Source organism: Mastigoproctus giganteus, chromosome 13, assembly GCF_048544385.1.
Source record: "Mastigoproctus giganteus isolate SK-2022 chromosome 13, ASM4854438v1, whole genome shotgun sequence".
Taxonomy (NCBI): domain Eukaryota; kingdom Metazoa; phylum Arthropoda; class Arachnida; order Uropygi; family Thelyphonidae; genus Mastigoproctus; species Mastigoproctus giganteus.
The window spans coordinates 98,939,036-98,958,777 of NC_143587.1; the positions used below are offsets into that span (position 1 = coordinate 98,939,036).

General features: G+C 34.8%; 1 protein-coding gene across 1 annotated transcript in view; it reads left to right on the forward strand.

The window, feature by feature from the left end:
- The window catches only part of LOC150076295 (fat-like cadherin-related tumor suppressor homolog), a 780,225-nt gene that overhangs the window by 556,209 nt on the left and 204,274 nt on the right, over nt 1-19,742 (forward strand). Inside the window, exon 20 of the mRNA XM_090387312.1 lies at nt 12,264-12,417. Coding sequence (XP_090243438.1) covers nt 12,264-12,417 — 154 coding nt within the window. The remainder of the gene's footprint in view (nt 1-12,263; nt 12,418-19,742) is intronic.

Here is a 19,742-nt window from a genome sequence, read left to right on the forward strand (position 1 = left end):
TTACTTAATTTATTAACAAATTAAGATCATAATAAATTAATAAATATTTAAAATCTTAATGAATAATAATTTATTAATATTACTTATTTATTTATTAATTAATAAATAAAGAACTCAATAAATATTAATAAATTAAGGCGATCTTATCACCACTATAATTACTACAGTGTGACTTTATCACTCATTGATCTTTTCCTGACCTTACAGTACTGGGATAGATCAGTATCATATTTGTTTAGTAATTGGATGGATGGATAAGGGGGAAAAAATCTGTCAAGATATTTTATTCTATTTTGCAAAAGGATTAATGCAAACTTGGATGTAGTGTTTTTTGGAGGGGTTCTAGTGCCCCTTTTATCCCATAGAGACAGAATGGAAATGACGGAAGGGTATATTTTAGCAAACATTCTAAGAGATTCAATAACTAAAAGTCTGGAGATGGTAGTGTATCCAAGGTTTTATAAATATGTCTTGTTTTTAGTATTAGTAATGGTCATGTGGTGCAAGGAAGCCTAAGGCTTATGCTGCACTAGCTGAATAAGAAAAAAATGAGTAAAATAATAATTAAAATTAAATTAAATTAATAAAAGAAAAGGAAATACACAACCTATGCATTTCCCTCCTTCTGTAGGTAACTACCCAGCTGGCCATTGAATTTTTCCAAACGGTCAGCCTCTACTACCTGTGTAGGTAACTTATTCCAGTTATTTATAACTCGCTGACTAAAATAAAAAAACTTTCTGCAATTCAGTCTAAACATCTCCCCCCCCTCCTTAACTTGAATTTATGGTGCCTAATTCTAGAATCATTTATAACCTTGAAAATTTCGTCCTCATTCATTTTGTTTATGCCTCTCAGAGCCTTAAACACCTCAATCGGGTCTCCTCTAAGGTACCTAGTTTCCAAGCTCTGCAATCCATATATTCAAACTCTTTCCTCATATGGATGTCCTTTTGCCAATCTCACCGGGTGAGTTACCTGTCTTTGCACCCTTTTCAAGAAGTTGGATGCCTTTTTTAGGTAAAGTCTCCATACTTGAACACAGTATTCCTAGTGTGGTCTAACAACAATCTTGTATAATAGGATTATGATGTCCTTATCTCTACTAGCAAATGTTTTTTGAATCATTGATAGGACACTGTGGGCCTTCCTTGCAACCTGTCTACAATGCTTGGAGAACTTCGTCTGACGATATTATAACTCCCAAGTCCCTTTCTTCCATTACTGACTGTAGTTCAACTCCACCAGGTGCATAAGTTATTTTGAGGTTACTGTTCCCCAGGTGTAAGACCCTGAACTTTGCTGGATTAAAGCAGAGCTACCACTTTTCTGACATCTCTGAAGCCAATCTAGTTCATTTAAAGAAGAAGCTCTGTTTGGCCGCGATCATTAACTACTCTACTAATCTTTACATCATCTGCAAATTCAGACATCATGCCCTCTATCCCTTCATCAATGTCATTTAAAAAAATCAAAAACAACAGTGATCTCAATACTGATCCTTGGGGAACCCCACTTCATATATTAACCCCATTTATCACAACTCTGCCTTTTGCCCTGAAACCATCCTGCTATCCATCTAAGGATTTTTCCTGTGATTCCAACCTGCTCCAGCTTATAAAGTAGCTGCCCATGTAGGACTGAGTCAAATGCTTTGCTGAAATCTAAATAAACAATGTTCAAATTATTCCCTAAATCCAGCTTATGAGTTACACTATCAAAATAGTTAAATCTGCTGTCAAAATAGCAGATTTGTTAAACATGATTTTCCCTTTACAAAACCATGCTGCATATCCTTCAGAATTCCACTTCTATCTAAATGATCCTGAATTCCAACCTTGATCATTGTCTCCATGATTTTTCCTACTACTGAAGTTACTGACCGGTCGATAATTTCTTACTTAAAATCACCCTTATGTATTGGAAATGCATTGACACTTTTCCAATCTAACGGAATCTCCCCTGACTCCAGTGATGCTCTCATAATTAGCTTCAATGGTTCAATGCACTCACTTGCCTCCTCCCTTAAAATTATAGGGTAAGATAAGGTAAAAAATGTATGCAGCAGCCATTATCAATCCACTGCAGGATGGAAGCCTCCTCAACAATTCATGTTGAGGGAAATGGATCATAATCTACCACACTGGTCCAGTGCGGGTTGGAAGATCGACCGTATTTAGCAGTCAGTGGCTTGAATCCCAGTCTGCTCAGAGCATGTGCTACTGCACTCCTGCTGCTGAAAACCCAGCTATGAGGCTAAATTATAGGGTATATGCCATCAACCTCAGAAGCCTTACTCGTCTGTAGGCATGAAAGTTTTTTTCATTAAATAATCATGTGAAATTTCAGTTTCATTAATTACATATTTTTCAACTTCACTCCCATAATTTCTCATTGACATAAAGGGTTTTCATCCGTAAATATCGATGCAAAGCAACCGTTGAGTTCATCTGCAACATCAGCTGGGATATCTAATACTATCCCACATTCATTACATAATGGTCTGATCTGGTTTATCTTTCTCTTCTTTGCATTTATATATGTGAAGAGTTCCTTTTCCCCATTCTTTACTCTCTTTGTCAGCGATTTGTCATAATCTGCCTTTGCCAGCCTAACCTTTTCTGTGGCACTTTACATTTTCTGTGGCTTTTACATTAGCCCATATGAGAACTTTGAATTCACTGGAGAAAAGAGGACTAAGGTTAAATTTAATTGTGGCTATTCAAACAGCAGAACCATATACCATGACAATAAAATGAGTATTTATATATTTTACTACAGTAGATGTGTTCGAAATGTGGATTAGGTTTTGCTTTAGATTCCAAGCACATTTAATAGTAGTTTGTGAGTGTTGTATATAAATTCTCAATGTGAGTTTGGAGTCAAATTAGATCCCAAGATTTTTGTGGACTTGAACATTTTGAACAACTCTTATTGCCTCATAATTGAGGGATGGGCAAATTTAGAGCACAATACGAAGACTATAAATGTAAGAAAAATACTACTGAATTTGAAAATAAAATTAGACGTTTTGAAGCGAATCGAGCCAGTCAAAGACAAGTGGATGTGTGCCATAATTTGGGGTTTGCAAGTTTAACTGTAAGAACAATTATGAAAAAATAAAGAATTAATTTTAGCAGCAGGAAAGATAGCTGTTCCCCTGCAAGCGACTAGGACTGTTAGGATTGAAATGGAAAGACGAACTAATTTTATTGAAGATAATATCCAATGCAGAATTCAGTAAGCTAAATATTATAAATAATAAAAAGAGAGAGAGAGAGATTAGCCTATATGATGATCAGAAGAAAACTCACCTAATAAAAAAAAAAAAAAAATTGGAACCATTTAAAACTATTAAGGGCTGGTTGAATAAATTTAAAATCCAGGGAGAAGCTGCAAGTGCAGATCAAGGAGCCGAAACTTTCAAAAAAGAACTTGTTAAAATTATTGAAGAGTGGTATTATGTGTTATACTCCTCAACAAGTTTATAACATAGATGAAGCAGGAGTTTTATGGAAACGAATGCCTAAAAGAGGTTTCATATTGAAAGAAGAAAAAAACATGCCAGGTTTCAAAGCGGCGAAGGATCGGTTGACTTTATTGTTGGGTGGTAATTAAACTGCGGGAGATTTAAAATTAATACCCCTTTTAGTTTATTTGGAAGAGGACCAAAGTTCAACCCAAAATTGACACATTTTTTATAATTAAATTCATTAATTAAATTAAATCAATTTAGATCAATTAAATTCATTATTTTAATTGGAATTTTAAGTTTAATTTTGATACGTGGTAGTTACCACATAATTATATACGTATGTAATGCAGAATATTTTATATGTACAAATATTTGAATATTAAATATTTTGACCGACATTTGGGCATCTTTTCACTAATGTTTATTATTAATTAGGAAATATCCTATGGCACCGACCGCAACTCACAAATACATATGTTACCTTATGGGAATGCGGCGCTCGCTTAGCACGGATTCACTTAGCGCTCTGTTTTTCCGGAACGCATTATCAGCGTTAAGCGCTAAGTGAATCCGTGCTAAGCGAGCGCCGGGACTTTTTACGTAACTCAGGGACAGACTGTAATAAAATATTGCTACTATATCCCTGATATGTCAAAATTACAAAAATCACATAATATCCTCAGAAGAATGAAGGAAAATAGTTATATACCATAACAATTAAAAACTTTATCTGGGGACTGCGATGAATTAACCGGAGTGGCACATAAGAAAAGAAAACATAAAAGGAAGAAAAACGCATGTTATTGTACTGTAAAAACTGATATATATTTTGTATGCCGTGTAGGCTTTATAAGGGCTTCCAAGGGAATCAAAACCAAAGTGTACATATTTAAGAAAATTGATCTAAAAATACAACTGAAGGTAACTTAAAGCAAACCTTGTAGGTTGAGTATAGGTCAGGGATGTAGAATATGAGATGAACTCTTCGATCTTCATCTGTTTCATTTGCTTTTTTTTTTTTCCTCTTCATAAATTTTGCAATAAGCTGATAAACAATCTTGAACTTTCTTTCTTTTTTCAAGAAACATTTGGTGTTTTCATCGATTCCATCGAACATAGAGACCTTCCTGAATTTTACAAAACGTTTCTGCCATTTCCTTTAATTTGAACTGCTTGGGTTGCTCCAATTCCTCAACAGATTCAGCTCTCCCTTCCTCCTCAACTCTGTGCATTCCACTGGGCTAGGTCTTCTGTTGTTAAATCTTCACTTCGTTCATCAACAAGCTCTGCTACATCTTCGTTCTCATCTTTGTTGAAGCCTTCATTGTTAAGCTTGGAATTTTTTGGATTTTTCCAAACTCCTCACATATAAGTTGTTGTCACACCATTCCAAGCTCTTGAAATGTTGCATATTCCATCAAGGATGTTAAAGGGCTAGAGTGTAATTCTCCGAAGAAATAGCTGATGGGACACAGTCCACGTGGCTTAAACTTTGTGGGGATTTCTATAAAGTTCTTCAGCGTAGTTCACCTTTCTCAAACACATGTTGTTGAATATTTCTTCAGAATTTTTAAAGCAGAAAATGAAATGTTAACTAGTTATTTACCTAGATTCTAGTTATGCCGTAGGTTCCATACAAACTATGTTATATAGTTTGTATGGGAACTAAAATAAAAAATTATTGTTCTTTCATTCAACTTCACTCTTAAAAATTATACAGAAAGTATCTTTATGATTTTACCAAAAAATTTGAGTCTGAAATTACGTAACTTGGGCTTACTTAAGTCAGAGACTAACTTTATTACGAACAGCATGTTCTGCAGAGAAGAAATTGTTCAATAATTTGATAATGAACTATTTCATCTCTTATGCAGATTACATAATCTTATATGTGGAGCAAAGAATTAGTATTTAGTTAACAATAGAGTTTTGTAGAAAAGCTAACAAGTGATGAGACATGGAGTACAATTGCTTGAGAAATAAGATAAGGGCTTCGTTAAAAGCTAAGAAGACACAATATAATAGCGTAGCTTAATTTAATTTATTATTTTATTAATAATAAATAAGCTAAGAAGACATAAGTAGATCAAGTCAAACTGAGTTATAGCTTGAATATCCAGAAAGGAAGTAGAGATATTTATATTGGTGAGATTTCTATTTTCCCATAATGAATCTTGAATCTGTCAGAGTAAATCAACAATATGTGGGTTACATTGAATTAGAAGAAGTTTATATATATATATATATATATATAGTTTGAGAAGAGAAGAAATAGAGATTGGTCTCCAATCTTTGAATTTAAGAGGAATTTAAATTTTATTTATGGGAAAGATGGAGTATTGTCTTCTGCTATCAGAAAAGTGTGACACAAACATTCATAGATTTTTGTGGTTTATATATAAAAGAGCATTCAGATTTCTCAGTAAAGATATGAATTACATCTGGACCTGATGTATTCCTTAGTGGGTGACCGTTAATTGCATTTCTGATCGGCCTATAGCAGGGGTGGCCAACAAGTCGATCATGACTTTAATTTTGGTCGATCGCGATGAATTTTAAATATACTGTATGTATATAAAAAATAGATTAGTCAAAATCTAAATGTTATTATTATTATGCGCCCCACTGCATACGCTTATTACAAATCCATTGCATGTGTCTACTTTAAGTAAGCTTGTTATTATTATTATTAGCCATATGGCACAAGGAAGCCTGAGGCTTATGATGCACCAGCCAAAAATAATTCCTGAATTACCCAGAGAGACAGAGCAGAGTCAGAAGTAGAAAGGAATCACCACGAAAAAGAAGAATGATGATATCCAGCTCAGGACCCTGGGTGTGCTAAGCCCATACTCACAAGATGTGAGCCCTGTTGTCAACTGAAAATTCACGCAGTTACATTGTGGAGAGCATAGTGTATGTGTGAAATTCTTATTTAGCTTACTTAATATTAATAACTGGACAGTACTTAAACTTTAACTTAATACCCTTTGATTTAAAATAAATACTACGAAAAACAGTAAAACATATCATTTTCATCAAGAGTGGGAACTAGAATACTTTTTTGTAATGATAAAAGAAAAATCTTGCTGTTTGATTTGCAATGCTTCCGTGGCTATACCCAAAAAAGGAAATTTAGAAAGGCACTCCGTGGTAAATACCAATTGAATTTTCCGCCTAATAGCGACCTTAGAAAAAATAAATTAATCGAACTTCAATCCAGATTATTCATGCAACAAATTTTCTTCATGACACCTAATTTGCAATCTAAAGCAATAATTTTAATATCATTTAAAGTGAATCATCTTCTTGCAAAAAAATGCAGATCATTTTCTGATGGTCAATTCATCAAAGACGCATTTTTAGAAATAACAGATTCTTTTTTTGAAAATTTTAAGAACAAAAATGAAATTAAAAGTGCTCTTCAAGATCTGCAATTATCTCGAAATACTGTGATGCGACACATCGAAAAAATTAGTAAAAGTGTGAGTGAACAGTTGCAAGCTGATATTACTAATTGTGTGTCCTTTTCTTTACAACTGGATGAATCTACAGACATCAGCGATACAGCTCTCTTGCTCGTTTTTATTCATATGGTTTTCGATTATTCTGCCACTTAATCTTAATTAGATCTTAATCTTAACTAGCGGTCTTAATATATTTAAAGCATTCAAAAATTTTATTGAAAAAATAAATTGCCACTATTTAAGGTCGTATCAGTAACAACAGATGGAGCTAAAGCAATGACAGGGCATCTTTACGGATTCATCGCATTGTGCCGAAAGGGTTATGAATTCCCAGATTTTTTGAGTTACCACTGTATCATCTACCAACAAGTGTTAGCCAACAAAAGATTAAATACTAAAAGTGTTATTGGCATAGCTTTCAAAATCGTGAATTTCATCAGGGTACAATCTCTTCAAAGGAGACTTTTCAAAATGCAATTCGATGAAAAAGAACCAAATCTAATATTACACACAGATGTGAGGTGGCTGAATTGGGGTAAGTTTCTACAGAGATTTCTAAATTTGCTGAACAAAATTAAAAAATTGGTTGATCAAAGGGATTATCAGCAGCTACAAGATATGGAGTGGTTGTGTGATTTGGTTTTTTTGGCAGATTTTACCAGTAAATTAAGTGATCTTAATATGAAATTACAAGGAAAAAATAAAAATGTGGTTGACATGATTAGTAGTATTTCTGCACATAAATATCAATTTTTGGCAATAACTAAGGATCTCAAAGAAAAAAAATTTAATCATTTTGCAAATATGCAAGATCATTTGCAAAAATATCCTGTTTTTGAATTTAATAGTGAGAAATATGTTTCTGAAATTGAGAAAGTTGTGGACGATTTTGAAACCACAGATACAGTGATTTTAAAACAATTGAAGACATTTTTCAATATATTTCTTATCCATTTAATGTTGATTTAGGTACGAAACAAATTACAGAAAAATCGCTGAGATTTTTCACATAGAGAAAATATTCCTTGAAAATGAAATTATTACATTCAAAACAATATCTTCCTAAAAGATCATCAGAACAAGTAATATAAAAAAAAAATTTTTTTAAAGTCAATTCCTATTTAGGTCAACAAAGAAAAATTTTATTTTAGTTACTTTTTATTAAATAATTACAATTAATATAAATATGTATATACATATGACAGAATCACAATATTAAGTGGCAAAATAGAAAGCGAATTTCCTTGCAATTTTCCTTTTTTCTTTCTATATATGGTGTTGGACTATTATTTTTATTCACATGTTTCATTTTCCATTTTGTTCCCTCCTTGACTCAGACTAGAACCCAGAATGAAAAAAGAATCTGAAAAAGAAATTTTTTTCCAGCGATCTACACGCTTCGCCACTGACTGTATTTATTCCTAAATTTATATCCTGCTAAATATCTTATATAAGAGAGATTTTTTTCTCCCATATAAAACTAAAATTAATTAATTAAATTTAATTAATGAATTAATATTTGAAAAAAACTGTATTAACATCAAGTGTCATCCACTACAAGTTTAAAAAAATGTATTTGAACTTGAGTGGATGAATAACAAAAATTTATCAAAAAATATTGATTTTCGCAAGAATTGAACTCGCATTCTTCACCTTCACGTGAAAAATACTGAAATCCTTGCATTTTACCGATTGAGCTACTGCCTGTTGATTTCAATTTTATTCCTAAATTTATATCCTGCTAAATATCTTATATGAGAGAAATTTTTTTTCTCCCATATAAAACTAAAATTAATTAATTAAATTTAATTAATGAATTAATATTTGAAAAAACTATTAACATCAAGTGTCATCCACTACAAGTTTAAAAAAATTTATTTGAACCTGAGTGGATGAATAAAAAGTATTTTATTAACGACTGAAAATTTGAACAAGATATATAAATACATATAGGGAGAGTGTGAACTAATAGTAGGAATTGAAAAAGGCTTTTGGAAATGTGTTTGCCGAGAAAAGTACCCAAATGTAAAAAAATGCAGTGAACCTTTATTAAATTCCTGTTTTGATTCCACATATCTATGTGAATCGGCCTTTTCGTATTTGAAACAAACAAAGACGAAGAATCGCTCTACTCTTACAGACTTGCATACAGAAGACTTTACAGTTGGCCTTATCACAGTATATCCCCGTTTTGAAAGCTTGGAAGAGGACATAAAAACACAAACTTCACATAAATTAAAAATTTAAATATGTATGAATTTAAAATAAGAATTCTGAATTATAGTGAATTTTAAAATTTATAAACATTTTTCAATATGTGTTGATTAACTTTTTTAACCATGTGCAATTAAATTCTTGAGATAGTAGATCACAGCACATTTTGAAGGAAAAAAGTAGATCGCATCACAAATTAAGTTGGTCACCCCTGGCCTATAAGAACAGTGGGGCAGAGTTAGGTTGCAAGAAGTAAGAACATCTATAACATTCTCCTTCGAGCTCTGTTTTGACAGAGTCAAAACACTTAAGGTGTCTGGACAGGAAGAGTCACAGGATTTGCTTGGAAGAATATTTTTGTTATTAGGTGCACTAAATTTCTTATATTTCGAGATCATTTCTTTTTTTTTTTACTTAACAGAAAACACCCCAGCTTTAACATACTCAAGAGCACACTGGGGAATTTGAAGATTTTGTTTCTTTCTGAAAAGCATTTGTTTTATTCTAAAGGCACAATTAAATTGCCTGAAGCTGGAGATCCACAACTCTGGATCTCCAACTTCAGGCAAAACAGGCACAAAGAGGTAATACTAGCAAGATTACTCATAGGGCATACACATCTGACCCATTTGTTCCTGCTCGTGGGTGATGATCCCCTATATGCATGCACTGTTCATCACAATTTACAGTTTGCCATCTGAAGACTGTTCATATTATTCTGACATCAGAAATAATATGTTCCGTTCTCTGACACATATGCAAGAATCCTTATCTAACCCACCTGTTGGGAAACTATGCTAATCTGGATGAGCTTATCGCATACCTTAAACAAACCAGACTGTATGAATATTTCTAGTAATAAATAAAGCAAATTTCCAGCATCTGTCCAAACACTGGTTTGGATAGGCACATTTTGGCCTAAGTTGCCCTTGTGCCGATAAACATCAACAGGCTGCGAGTGCAGGTCATGGGGTTTTGTCAATGATATATAGGAATTTTGCTAGCAGGGAAAAGGAGGTGATTGTCCCTCTGTATAAGGCAATGGTCAGGCCACGCCTTGGGTACTGCGTACATGTCTGGAGGCCTCATTTTAGGAAGGATGTAGATTTGCTTGAGCGTGTACAGAGAAGGGCAACAAGATTGGTGAGGGGAATGAAGGGATCCTCTTACCAAGAGAAGCTTAAGTTCTGCAAATTGCAGTGGCTGGAGACTAGGCACCTGCACGGTGATCTCATTGAGGTTTATAAGGCCTTGAAGGGGTTGAGCACGCTGAATTCTGATGGGATCCTTCCACTTGTTCAGATTACGAACCTAAGGGGGCATAAATTCAAATTAAGAAAAGACAGATGTAGAATAGATGTGCGGAAATTTGCCTTTAGCCAGCGGGTGGTTAATTGTTGGAACAAACTTCCATCTGTTGTTGTGGAAGTTGATAGGTTAAATACATTTAAGGAGGAACTGGACAGGCATTTGGAGGGAATGGTGTGATTTTTTTTTTTTTGGCTGATTCTGCATAAGCTCATACACTTGCTTTCTTGCATCACATGCCACTACTACCACCACCTCCTTTGCTGCCTCCCTCAATATACTTGTATTTTTATTTAGCTTTTTTTTTATATTTAGTTTCAACAGTTTCTCTTTCACTTGAATGAATAGCACTTCATAGTTAGCAAAGGGGACAAGCACATTATTTTTCTGATGGACCATGCAGATTTGATGGTGTGCCTACAAAACTCTCCTTAGCTGGAGAAGTAGCATCAGGAATCTGCTAGTGTCACAGATAAATCCATGGGGTCATTAGAAAACCATATTTCCCTCAAGTAGATAACATCAAACTTGTGTAGATAGGCACAACTCTTGAGAAGAAAGCTTGTTTTCAGGTTCCAAACATTTTGGTCAAAAAATCACTTGACAAAAGCCATCACACTGAATTGGGCAAAGGTTGGCCACTTGATTACGTTGTGTGGGCAGAGATATCCAAGATAATTTGGTAGGTGCTGTTGCACTTATGTTTCTCAATTTAATAGGAACAGGATGTCATATTATGAAAATTTTATTTCAGAAATTTGGTTATTTGGTTATAACACTGAAGGTAATTCAGATTCTTCCAATGTTAAAAAAAAAAATAAATAAATAAAAAAATTCTATACAAATATTTATATAAATGTTTGCATGTTAATATAATTTAATATGTGAATGATAGAAAAATTCCTGACATTTACAGGACAGGAAATTAATTATTAAAAAAAAATGATATAATGTTATGTTATGGTCTATTTTTTAAAATTTACATCATTGTATGCTACTCCTGGAAATGTTCAGCATTACTTTATCACAGTGGTTTTCAACCGGGGTGCCACATAATTTGGGTTTAAGTTACTTAAACTTATTTTTTTTTAAATTTATATGTTTATTTCATTATAAAAAGGTGTACAGAATCTTTTTAATTTTTGTGGTGATCTATTATTGATGTTTACTTAGTACCTCTATATAAAGAATAAAATTATTATATACTTATATATATAATTTGTATTATGAAATGTAATTTTTATAATTATATTATTGTAATAACTATCATATAACATATATTATATATATATATATATATATATATATAAATCTTTTTTTTTTTATCTTTTATTTATAGTCATTGGCTGCCTTCTACTCTACATAGTAGTAATCCAGGTCTATATTCCTCTTATTACAACTCCTGTACCTATTACTTCTATTATATATATATATATATATATATATAGAGAGAGAGAGAGAGAATTGGATCTATCAGGCAGAAAATTGAATAGAGGTGCTGCAAAATAAAATAAATTACCTAGGGGTGCCGTTATTAAAAATGGTTGAGAACCACTGCTTTATCATTAAAAATGAAAACATTTTTTGCTATTCATTTGTGAACTGTTGTAATCTATGAACAAAAGCAATAGTAATATTTCAGAAGTGAGTAACAAACATCTATATATACATGCATAAAAGTATGCATACTGTATTATTTTTTGCTTAATCTCTATATGCTCACTTCTGAAATATTACTATTGCTTTGTTCATAGACTGAACAAAGCAATAGTAATATTTCCGTTTTTTTTCTCTTTTAGACTAAATACACTGAACTGGTATCTGAAAGTATTGCACCTCAAACCTACATCCTTACTGTGGAAGCCAGGGATGCAGACAGTTACAAGCACTCACAATTACGTTATAGCCTTACTGGAACTGGATCTGAAGATTTCACTATTGATTCTTCCTCAGGTTTGTAGATTCATATAATATGTTCAAGTATATTTGGAAGAACTAGACATAATGTTACAGGGAATAGACAAGTAATATGGAAAGTTGGTTTTTTTTTTTTTTTTTTTTGGCTGATGCTGTATAAGCTGTATTTTTTGCATCATTTGCCGCTACTGATACTGAAACACAAAGAGAAATTTCTATGGGTTAATTTTGCTGTGCACCTTAAGTGGTATATAGGGGGAGCACTGGAGACTGCAATTAACAAACACACCTTTTGCAGCCTGACCAAAGTGATATGCTAACAAGCAAACTGAAAATAGTCCTGTGTAAAAAGGCCATCTTTTACACTAAAGTTCACTCCTCAAAATATTGTTTAAATTTGCATTATTTGGTTATTCATTATTCATAATTATAATTCAGATGAAATTAATACAGTATTAGTATTAATCAGGCCCAAGATGCAAGGAAGCGAACTTATTCTGTATCAGCCAAAAAAAAAAAAAAAAGTAATAAAAAAAAAATAAGCTCTCAGTTAATCATAATTTTCCCATCGCTTAAAAGTAACTATCCAAATCTGGTTTGAATTTTGTCAGACTCTTGATCATTTACTGTGGAAGGCAACTGATCCCAGTAATTAACAACATTCTCTCCCAAAATTTTAGATTTGTGCTATCCCTGTTTTAGTTTCACTTGCCAGGTAACGAGTATACCTTCTCATTTGGTAGTAGTATGGGCAAAATGATGCAAGGAAGCAAATCTTATACATCTTATACATATAAGCAAATCTTATACACTTCATTTGACCATTCCAAACCTTTACATTTATTTAATCTACCCACTTCCACAGCCCTTGGTTGGAGCTTATTCCAACAATCAATTACTCTCTGACTGAATACAAATTCCCAATTATCTCTGTAACTATTTTTCAATTTAAATTTATCCCTGTATATCTAAGCTGAAAAAAAAAAAGTAACGATGCCATCAGCATTTTAAAGCCTTATACACATCAGTTCTGTATACTAGGTATCTTAGTGAATGTCTATTATCCAGAACATGAATTTACCCCTCAACATGGACATGCATACACATTGAAGGGACCTGTTATGCATAGGTATAGTATCTAGGTAATTCTGGCATCCCACTGTACATGCTCTACTTGCTAGTTTGTGAGTGGGTGTCCTCTTGTTGGGTTCAGTTGTGGGTGATGATCCTTAAAGATACTGAATTTTATTATTCTACTCTATGAGTAATTGAAACTTTTCTTCTTCCTCCAGGATACCTACCAGGTCCCTACCTGAAAATGATAATGAAGAAAATGGCACTAACAAAAAGAAACGCTGAACAGAAGCTTCACCACCTTATTTCCTTGTTTTACATTCTATTGAAGAAAAGGAAATTAGTAAAATCTCACCCTTCATTCGAAAGGATCATGAAGGGTTCGCAAGGTTCCTGAAGTCAGTAAAATGACTTAGATTGGGTAACCTTTTAGTAGAAACTTCATCAGTACAACATCCAGAATTGCTCCTCCAAGCAATATATCTTGGAGGCATTCCAATTAAATTAACACTCAACACAAAACTCAATACATCATGTGGCATAATTGCTGAGAGGGATCTCCTTGAAACATCTGAAGATGACATATGCACTGAACTAAGAGACTAAGGGGTGACAGCTGTTAAGAGGATACTAATGTGTAAGGAGAGAAAAAGCTACCTCCAACTGGGGTTCTTATCCTTACATTTTACATGCCTAAACTGCTTATCTCCATCAAGACTTTGAATATTTGATCTTTCCTGTAAGGCTGTACATCCCCAATTTGATACAATGTTTTAGATGCCAAAAATATGGCCATGCTCTGATGGCATAGTATGGGGACTAAAAGAATGCTCTACTCAAAAACCAGCATGCTTAAATTGTGGCATGAAAATCCTGCTTGTATAAAGACATGCCTATGCTTGGAAGCAGAGGCAGATTGGCTGACTAGGTTTTCCCGAGTCAGCCAATCAGTAAGCAGACTCACCGGGGAAACCCCTGATGGGCCGGAGGCTGGCGGCCGATGGAGGCTAGTGTGATTTTGGCCATAACATTAGTATGAGGCCGCCACAAGTTTTCCCCAGTAAGAATTTTTAATCTAGTCCACCTCTGTTGGAAAGATTAAAAAAAAATCAAGACAGAGCAAAATATCCCCTATATAGAAGCAAAGAAACAGGTCAGGTTATACCAGTAAATAATGGGAAACCTTACTCTCAGGTTGTTTTATGCAATTGTTCTACATCAATACAAATGGATATTTCAGTTTCACCACAGGAATCTTTTACTCCACATGCCTGCTACTTGTTGACATAAGCATGTGGAATAAAATCAGTAGTTACACCCATCTAAATACCAAAAAACCAGCCATCCCCACTAGGACCCAGACTTTTATTAGTGGGATACAGGATACAATGGAGATAAGTGAGGAAAAGGAAAGTGAATGAATGATCCTATCTTGAATCTGTATCCCGAGAAAGATAGAGATACACCCTCTATTTCCTAAAAGTATTAAAACCAAAGTGAGTAAATAAAAACTTGCATTACTTCGAAAGCCTAAACCCAAGAAGTACTGGCTAAATTCTTACAATGGAGTTGTTGTGGATTCTGATGAAACATAAAGGATGTCAAATTTCTCCTGCCTAAACATGAACCTATTTGTTTCTTTTTGCAGGAAACATACCTAAAGGAAAAATACTTTCCCATCTGTCAGACCTTTACTATCAGCCGTAAAGCCAGGAATGGGAATCGCCCAGTCTTGTGAATACATGTGAAAGGGACAATCATACCCCTTTCACATGTATTCAACTGAAAACCAAATTAGAAGCAGCAGCAGCAGCAGCAGCAGCCTTCTTCTGTTGAGGTTCTTCCTCACGATCATTAAGATTCCATTGCACTGCTTGCTCACTATATGTCCTCACGTTGCGCACACGAGCTCATACACTCATTGCCATTTGTTACGTTTAAAACATATCTGAAACAAAATTGAATTAGATGATAAACTAATAGTTCATGAAAGTTTGATTCCTTTTGTTTTTGGCCACAGCCTTACTTATGTAAATGCCATTTTGTCATGTGCTATTCTTGCCACAAAAATGACAAGCGTAAAAGAATCAATTTATAAATTTTACAAATGATGCCTGGGGATTCATTAAAATATAAGAATGTTAATACAATTATATCTGAAGACTTTTGCGATATCCAAGTGAATTCCTGGAGAGCCTCAGTTTAAAGTGGTTTACCACCCAACATTTTAGAGTTGAAGGTAGGAGCAGTTGTTATTTTACTGTGGAATATGGCAATCGAGACTTATAGTCAAAGTTATGCATCAGAATTGTTTGGATCTAGAAATAATAACAGGAGAAGCTAAAAGAAAGCGGATACTCTTACTGCATGTAGATTTGACTCCATCCGATTCGACTTTCCCATTCTCATTTAAGAGACGGCAGTTTCCTATTTGGCTGGCTATAAATAAAAGTCAAGGGCAAACGTCTGATAGAGTTGGAATTTTGCTCACTAATAATATTAAGAGTAGGACACTGGCGGAATTACTTAACAGATACAGGTCAATGTGGAAAAAAAGCCGTAAGTGAGGGTTGAATATGAAAGTGTCTGCAATTCTGCCCAGACATGATAGGAGGGAGTATATGATAAGAACCTTATCGATCAATTCGGCCCTGGAGAGACTGTGCAAGGCTCAAGGGGTAGAATTTTCATCAGCCTGGTCTGTGCTTGTTAACAGTAGAGACTGCTTCTACAGGGATGGGATACACTTAAATAGAAAGGGTGCAAGAATATTTGCTGAAGCTATTGAGGCAGAATTAGGTGGGTCGGAAAACTGCTAGTTTGGGGGGGATACATGGACTAATAGATTAACAGTAGTCACTGGCAGAGGTGAAAGTGATTCTTGCACTGCTTTGATAGAAATGAAATTGAGCAGCAGCCTGGAAAGCAAGGCAATGGGAATTTCCAAGACTTCTGGGAGTCATAGTGGAACAAGTAAATACATCGGCTGTGTTAGGGTAACTAAGAGTAGAAACAGGTGTATGTACACTTGCATGTATACCAATGCTAGGAGTATAGTTTATAAATTTGATGAGCTTGTAGTGCTAGTAAAGACATCAAAGACAGATATTGTTGGGATATCAGGGACGTGGTGTCACACAGACATAAGCAGTGCAGAGTTGGAATTTGGGGAGTACAATGTGTACAGAAAGGATAGACAGGACAGGAAGGGAGGAGGGGTTATGCTCTTAGTTAAGAAACACATAAAATCATCTAAGGAAGTGCGTCCAATTGATGATGGTAGACAATGCAATGTTGAGTCTGTTTGGTGTGACATAAGCACTGGGAAAGGGAAAATAAGAGTAGGTGTGTTTTATAGGCCTAATGAATCTGATGAATATAATGAGCAATCGTGTAGAGAAATATAGTGGGACAGTAAATCAGAGTGTCTTATAATGGGGAATTTCCCAGAGATTGACTGGAATTTATGGGTTGGTCACTAACACACTAGCTACTAGCATAGTAGCTAGTGTGTTAGTGACATAAATCCATAAAAGCTACTAGCATAGCTTTTATGGATTTATTGGATGATTAAAGATTGTTTTCTACATCAGCATGTTCGGGAGGCAACTAGAGGGAGCAATACTCTTGATCTGATTATCAGTAGTGATTCTTCATGCATTAAGAATCTGCAGATAAAGGAACCACTAGGTGGCAGTGATCACAGTTTGCTGAAATGGAATTTACTCAGGTAACTACCATCAGGGGTAAAAGGAAGGATTTTTGCTTACATAAAGGTGACTACGGTGGTCTGAGACAGTATTTAAATTCTATATGGTGGGACCATCTGATGATGTCACCAACAGCTAATTCAAAATGGGAAGCATTCAAAGAAATAATCTTCGAAGCTACTAGAATTTTCATACCAACAAAGAAATATTGTTCGAGATTTAAAGCCTAAATGGATGTCAGATGAACTAATTAGACATCTATCAGAGAAGAAAAATGCATGGGATACATATAAATTAACAGGTGACACAGAAGCTGGTCTGTAACTGTCACAAAGGAGGTTAGGCAGGCAAATGCAGATTATCAGAAATCTTTGGCAAAGGATGCAAAGAAAAACAGCAAAGAATTCCTTACTTATGTAAACGCTAGAAGGAAGGGATTGATCCACTTGATATGAATGGTTCAACTGTTGATAATCCTGCTCAGGTAGCTAACAAACTAAAATAATATTTTGCATCTACATTCATCACACATGAGGAGTTATTCAGGAGGGGAATGCCGGAGGTGTATTAAACTCTGGCAGTAAGCTAGATAATCTTGTAATAACTGAAAATAAAGTGGAGGAGAAATTGATGAAGATAAACATAAGAAAGCCACCTGGGCAAAGGAAGTAAGCAAACCTTTAGCCATAATTATGAGAGCTTTGTTGGACTCAGGGGAGGTACCCATGGACTGGAAATGTGCAAATATGACCCCAATCCACAAAGGAGGATCAAAAGTAGACACAGGTAATTAAAGACAGTGGCGGATTTAGCACTTGAGAGGCCTCAGGTGCAATTCAATTTTGAGGCCCCCCTAAATATTTTCAGTACCACTAGTGTGCATTCTACGCGCACGTTTTTATTATAGCACGTGCTTTAGATTTGTGTTGCGGTTTTAATCATTTTGGTTGCGCAGTTCTTTCATACATATTTTAACTAATGTTTAAATGAAAAAATGGCACAACTAAGCATTAATGATAATAGGTATTCTACTTCAGATTCACTTAGTTCGCACAGATATTTCATATAATATGTAGGTATATTCGCATAAGAGTTTACTAACTTCTCATATTAAATTGTAGTTTTATTCAGTAACGGTAATAATAATGAGTGTAAAAATTAAAAATAAAACAGTTTTATTTATTTATTATTTTTTTTTTGAGACCTGAGATTTGAGGCCCCCTCTATTGAAGAGGCCCCAGGCGTGCGCCTCCTGTGCCTGCGCGGAAATCCGCCACTGATTACAGACCTGTTAGTTTAACATCTGTTCCAAGGAAATTAATGGAGCACTGGTTAAAGAAGCATTGCAGGATCATCTAGTCAAGACTTCGGTTATAGCTCGGACTTAGCTTGGGTTTGTTAAGGGGAAGTCTTACCTTACCAATTTGATTGGATACTATGATGTAGTTGCAATGGAACTGGATGCAAAGAATAATTCTGATATCATATATTTGGATCTTAGAAAGGCTTTTCATACTGTTGCACATGGAAGACTGCTGTACAGATTGGAGCAGTGTGGTATTGGAGGCAAATTGCTGCTATGGATAAAGGGATGGTTGAGTGGGAGAAGACAGAGTGGTAATCAGTGGACACTGCTCTTCTTGGACTAATGTTATTAGTGGAGTCCCTCGGGGTTCAGTGTTGGGTCCATTGTTATTTTCTGTATATCAGGCTTAATGTCCAAGTTTGCAGACAGTACGAAGGTTGGCAGGGTTGTTAATGACGCTAATGACTTTATGTTGTTTCAACAGAATCTGGAAAAGTTGAGCAGATGGGCCAAGAGGTGGCAACTGTAGTGTAACATTGACAAATGTAAAGTACTGCATATGGGAAGCAGTAACCCCAGAGTAACGTATCAACTGTGTAGTACTACACTGACAGTGGTAGAGAGTGAAAAGGACCTGGGAGTAATTGTGCAGGCAGATGTGAAGTTTTCTGAGCAGGCAGACGGTCTGCAAGAGTAGCTCATGGTGTCTTGTCAATGATATGCAGGGATAAGGAGGTGATTATCCCTTTGTATAAGGCAATGGTCACGCCACACCTTGAGTACTGTATACAGGTCTGGAGGCCTCATTTTAAGTAGGATGTAGAGCTGCTAGAACGAGTACAGAGGAAGGGCAACAAGATTAGTGAATGGAACAAAGGAGTGCTCTTATGAAGAAAGGCTTAAATTTTGCAAATTACACTGTCTGGATACCAGGCACCTCTGAGGTTATCTGATTGAGGTGTATAAAGCCTTGAATGGTTTGAGCATTCAAGGCTTTATACACCTCATCAGCATTGAGCATGCTCAATGCTGATGGGATTCTTTCTCAGAATAATCTCCTGAGAGGGCATAAATTCAAATTGAGGAAAGACAGTTGTAGAATAGATATGCAGAAGTTTGCCTTTAGCTAGCGGGTGGTTGATTGCTGGAACAAACATCCATCAGTTGTTGTAGAAAGTTAGCTTAAACAGATTCAAAGCCAAACTGGACAAACATTTGGAGTGAGTGAATGGGTGAAGTGAGAAGGGAGTGTTTTTTTTTTTTTTTGGCTG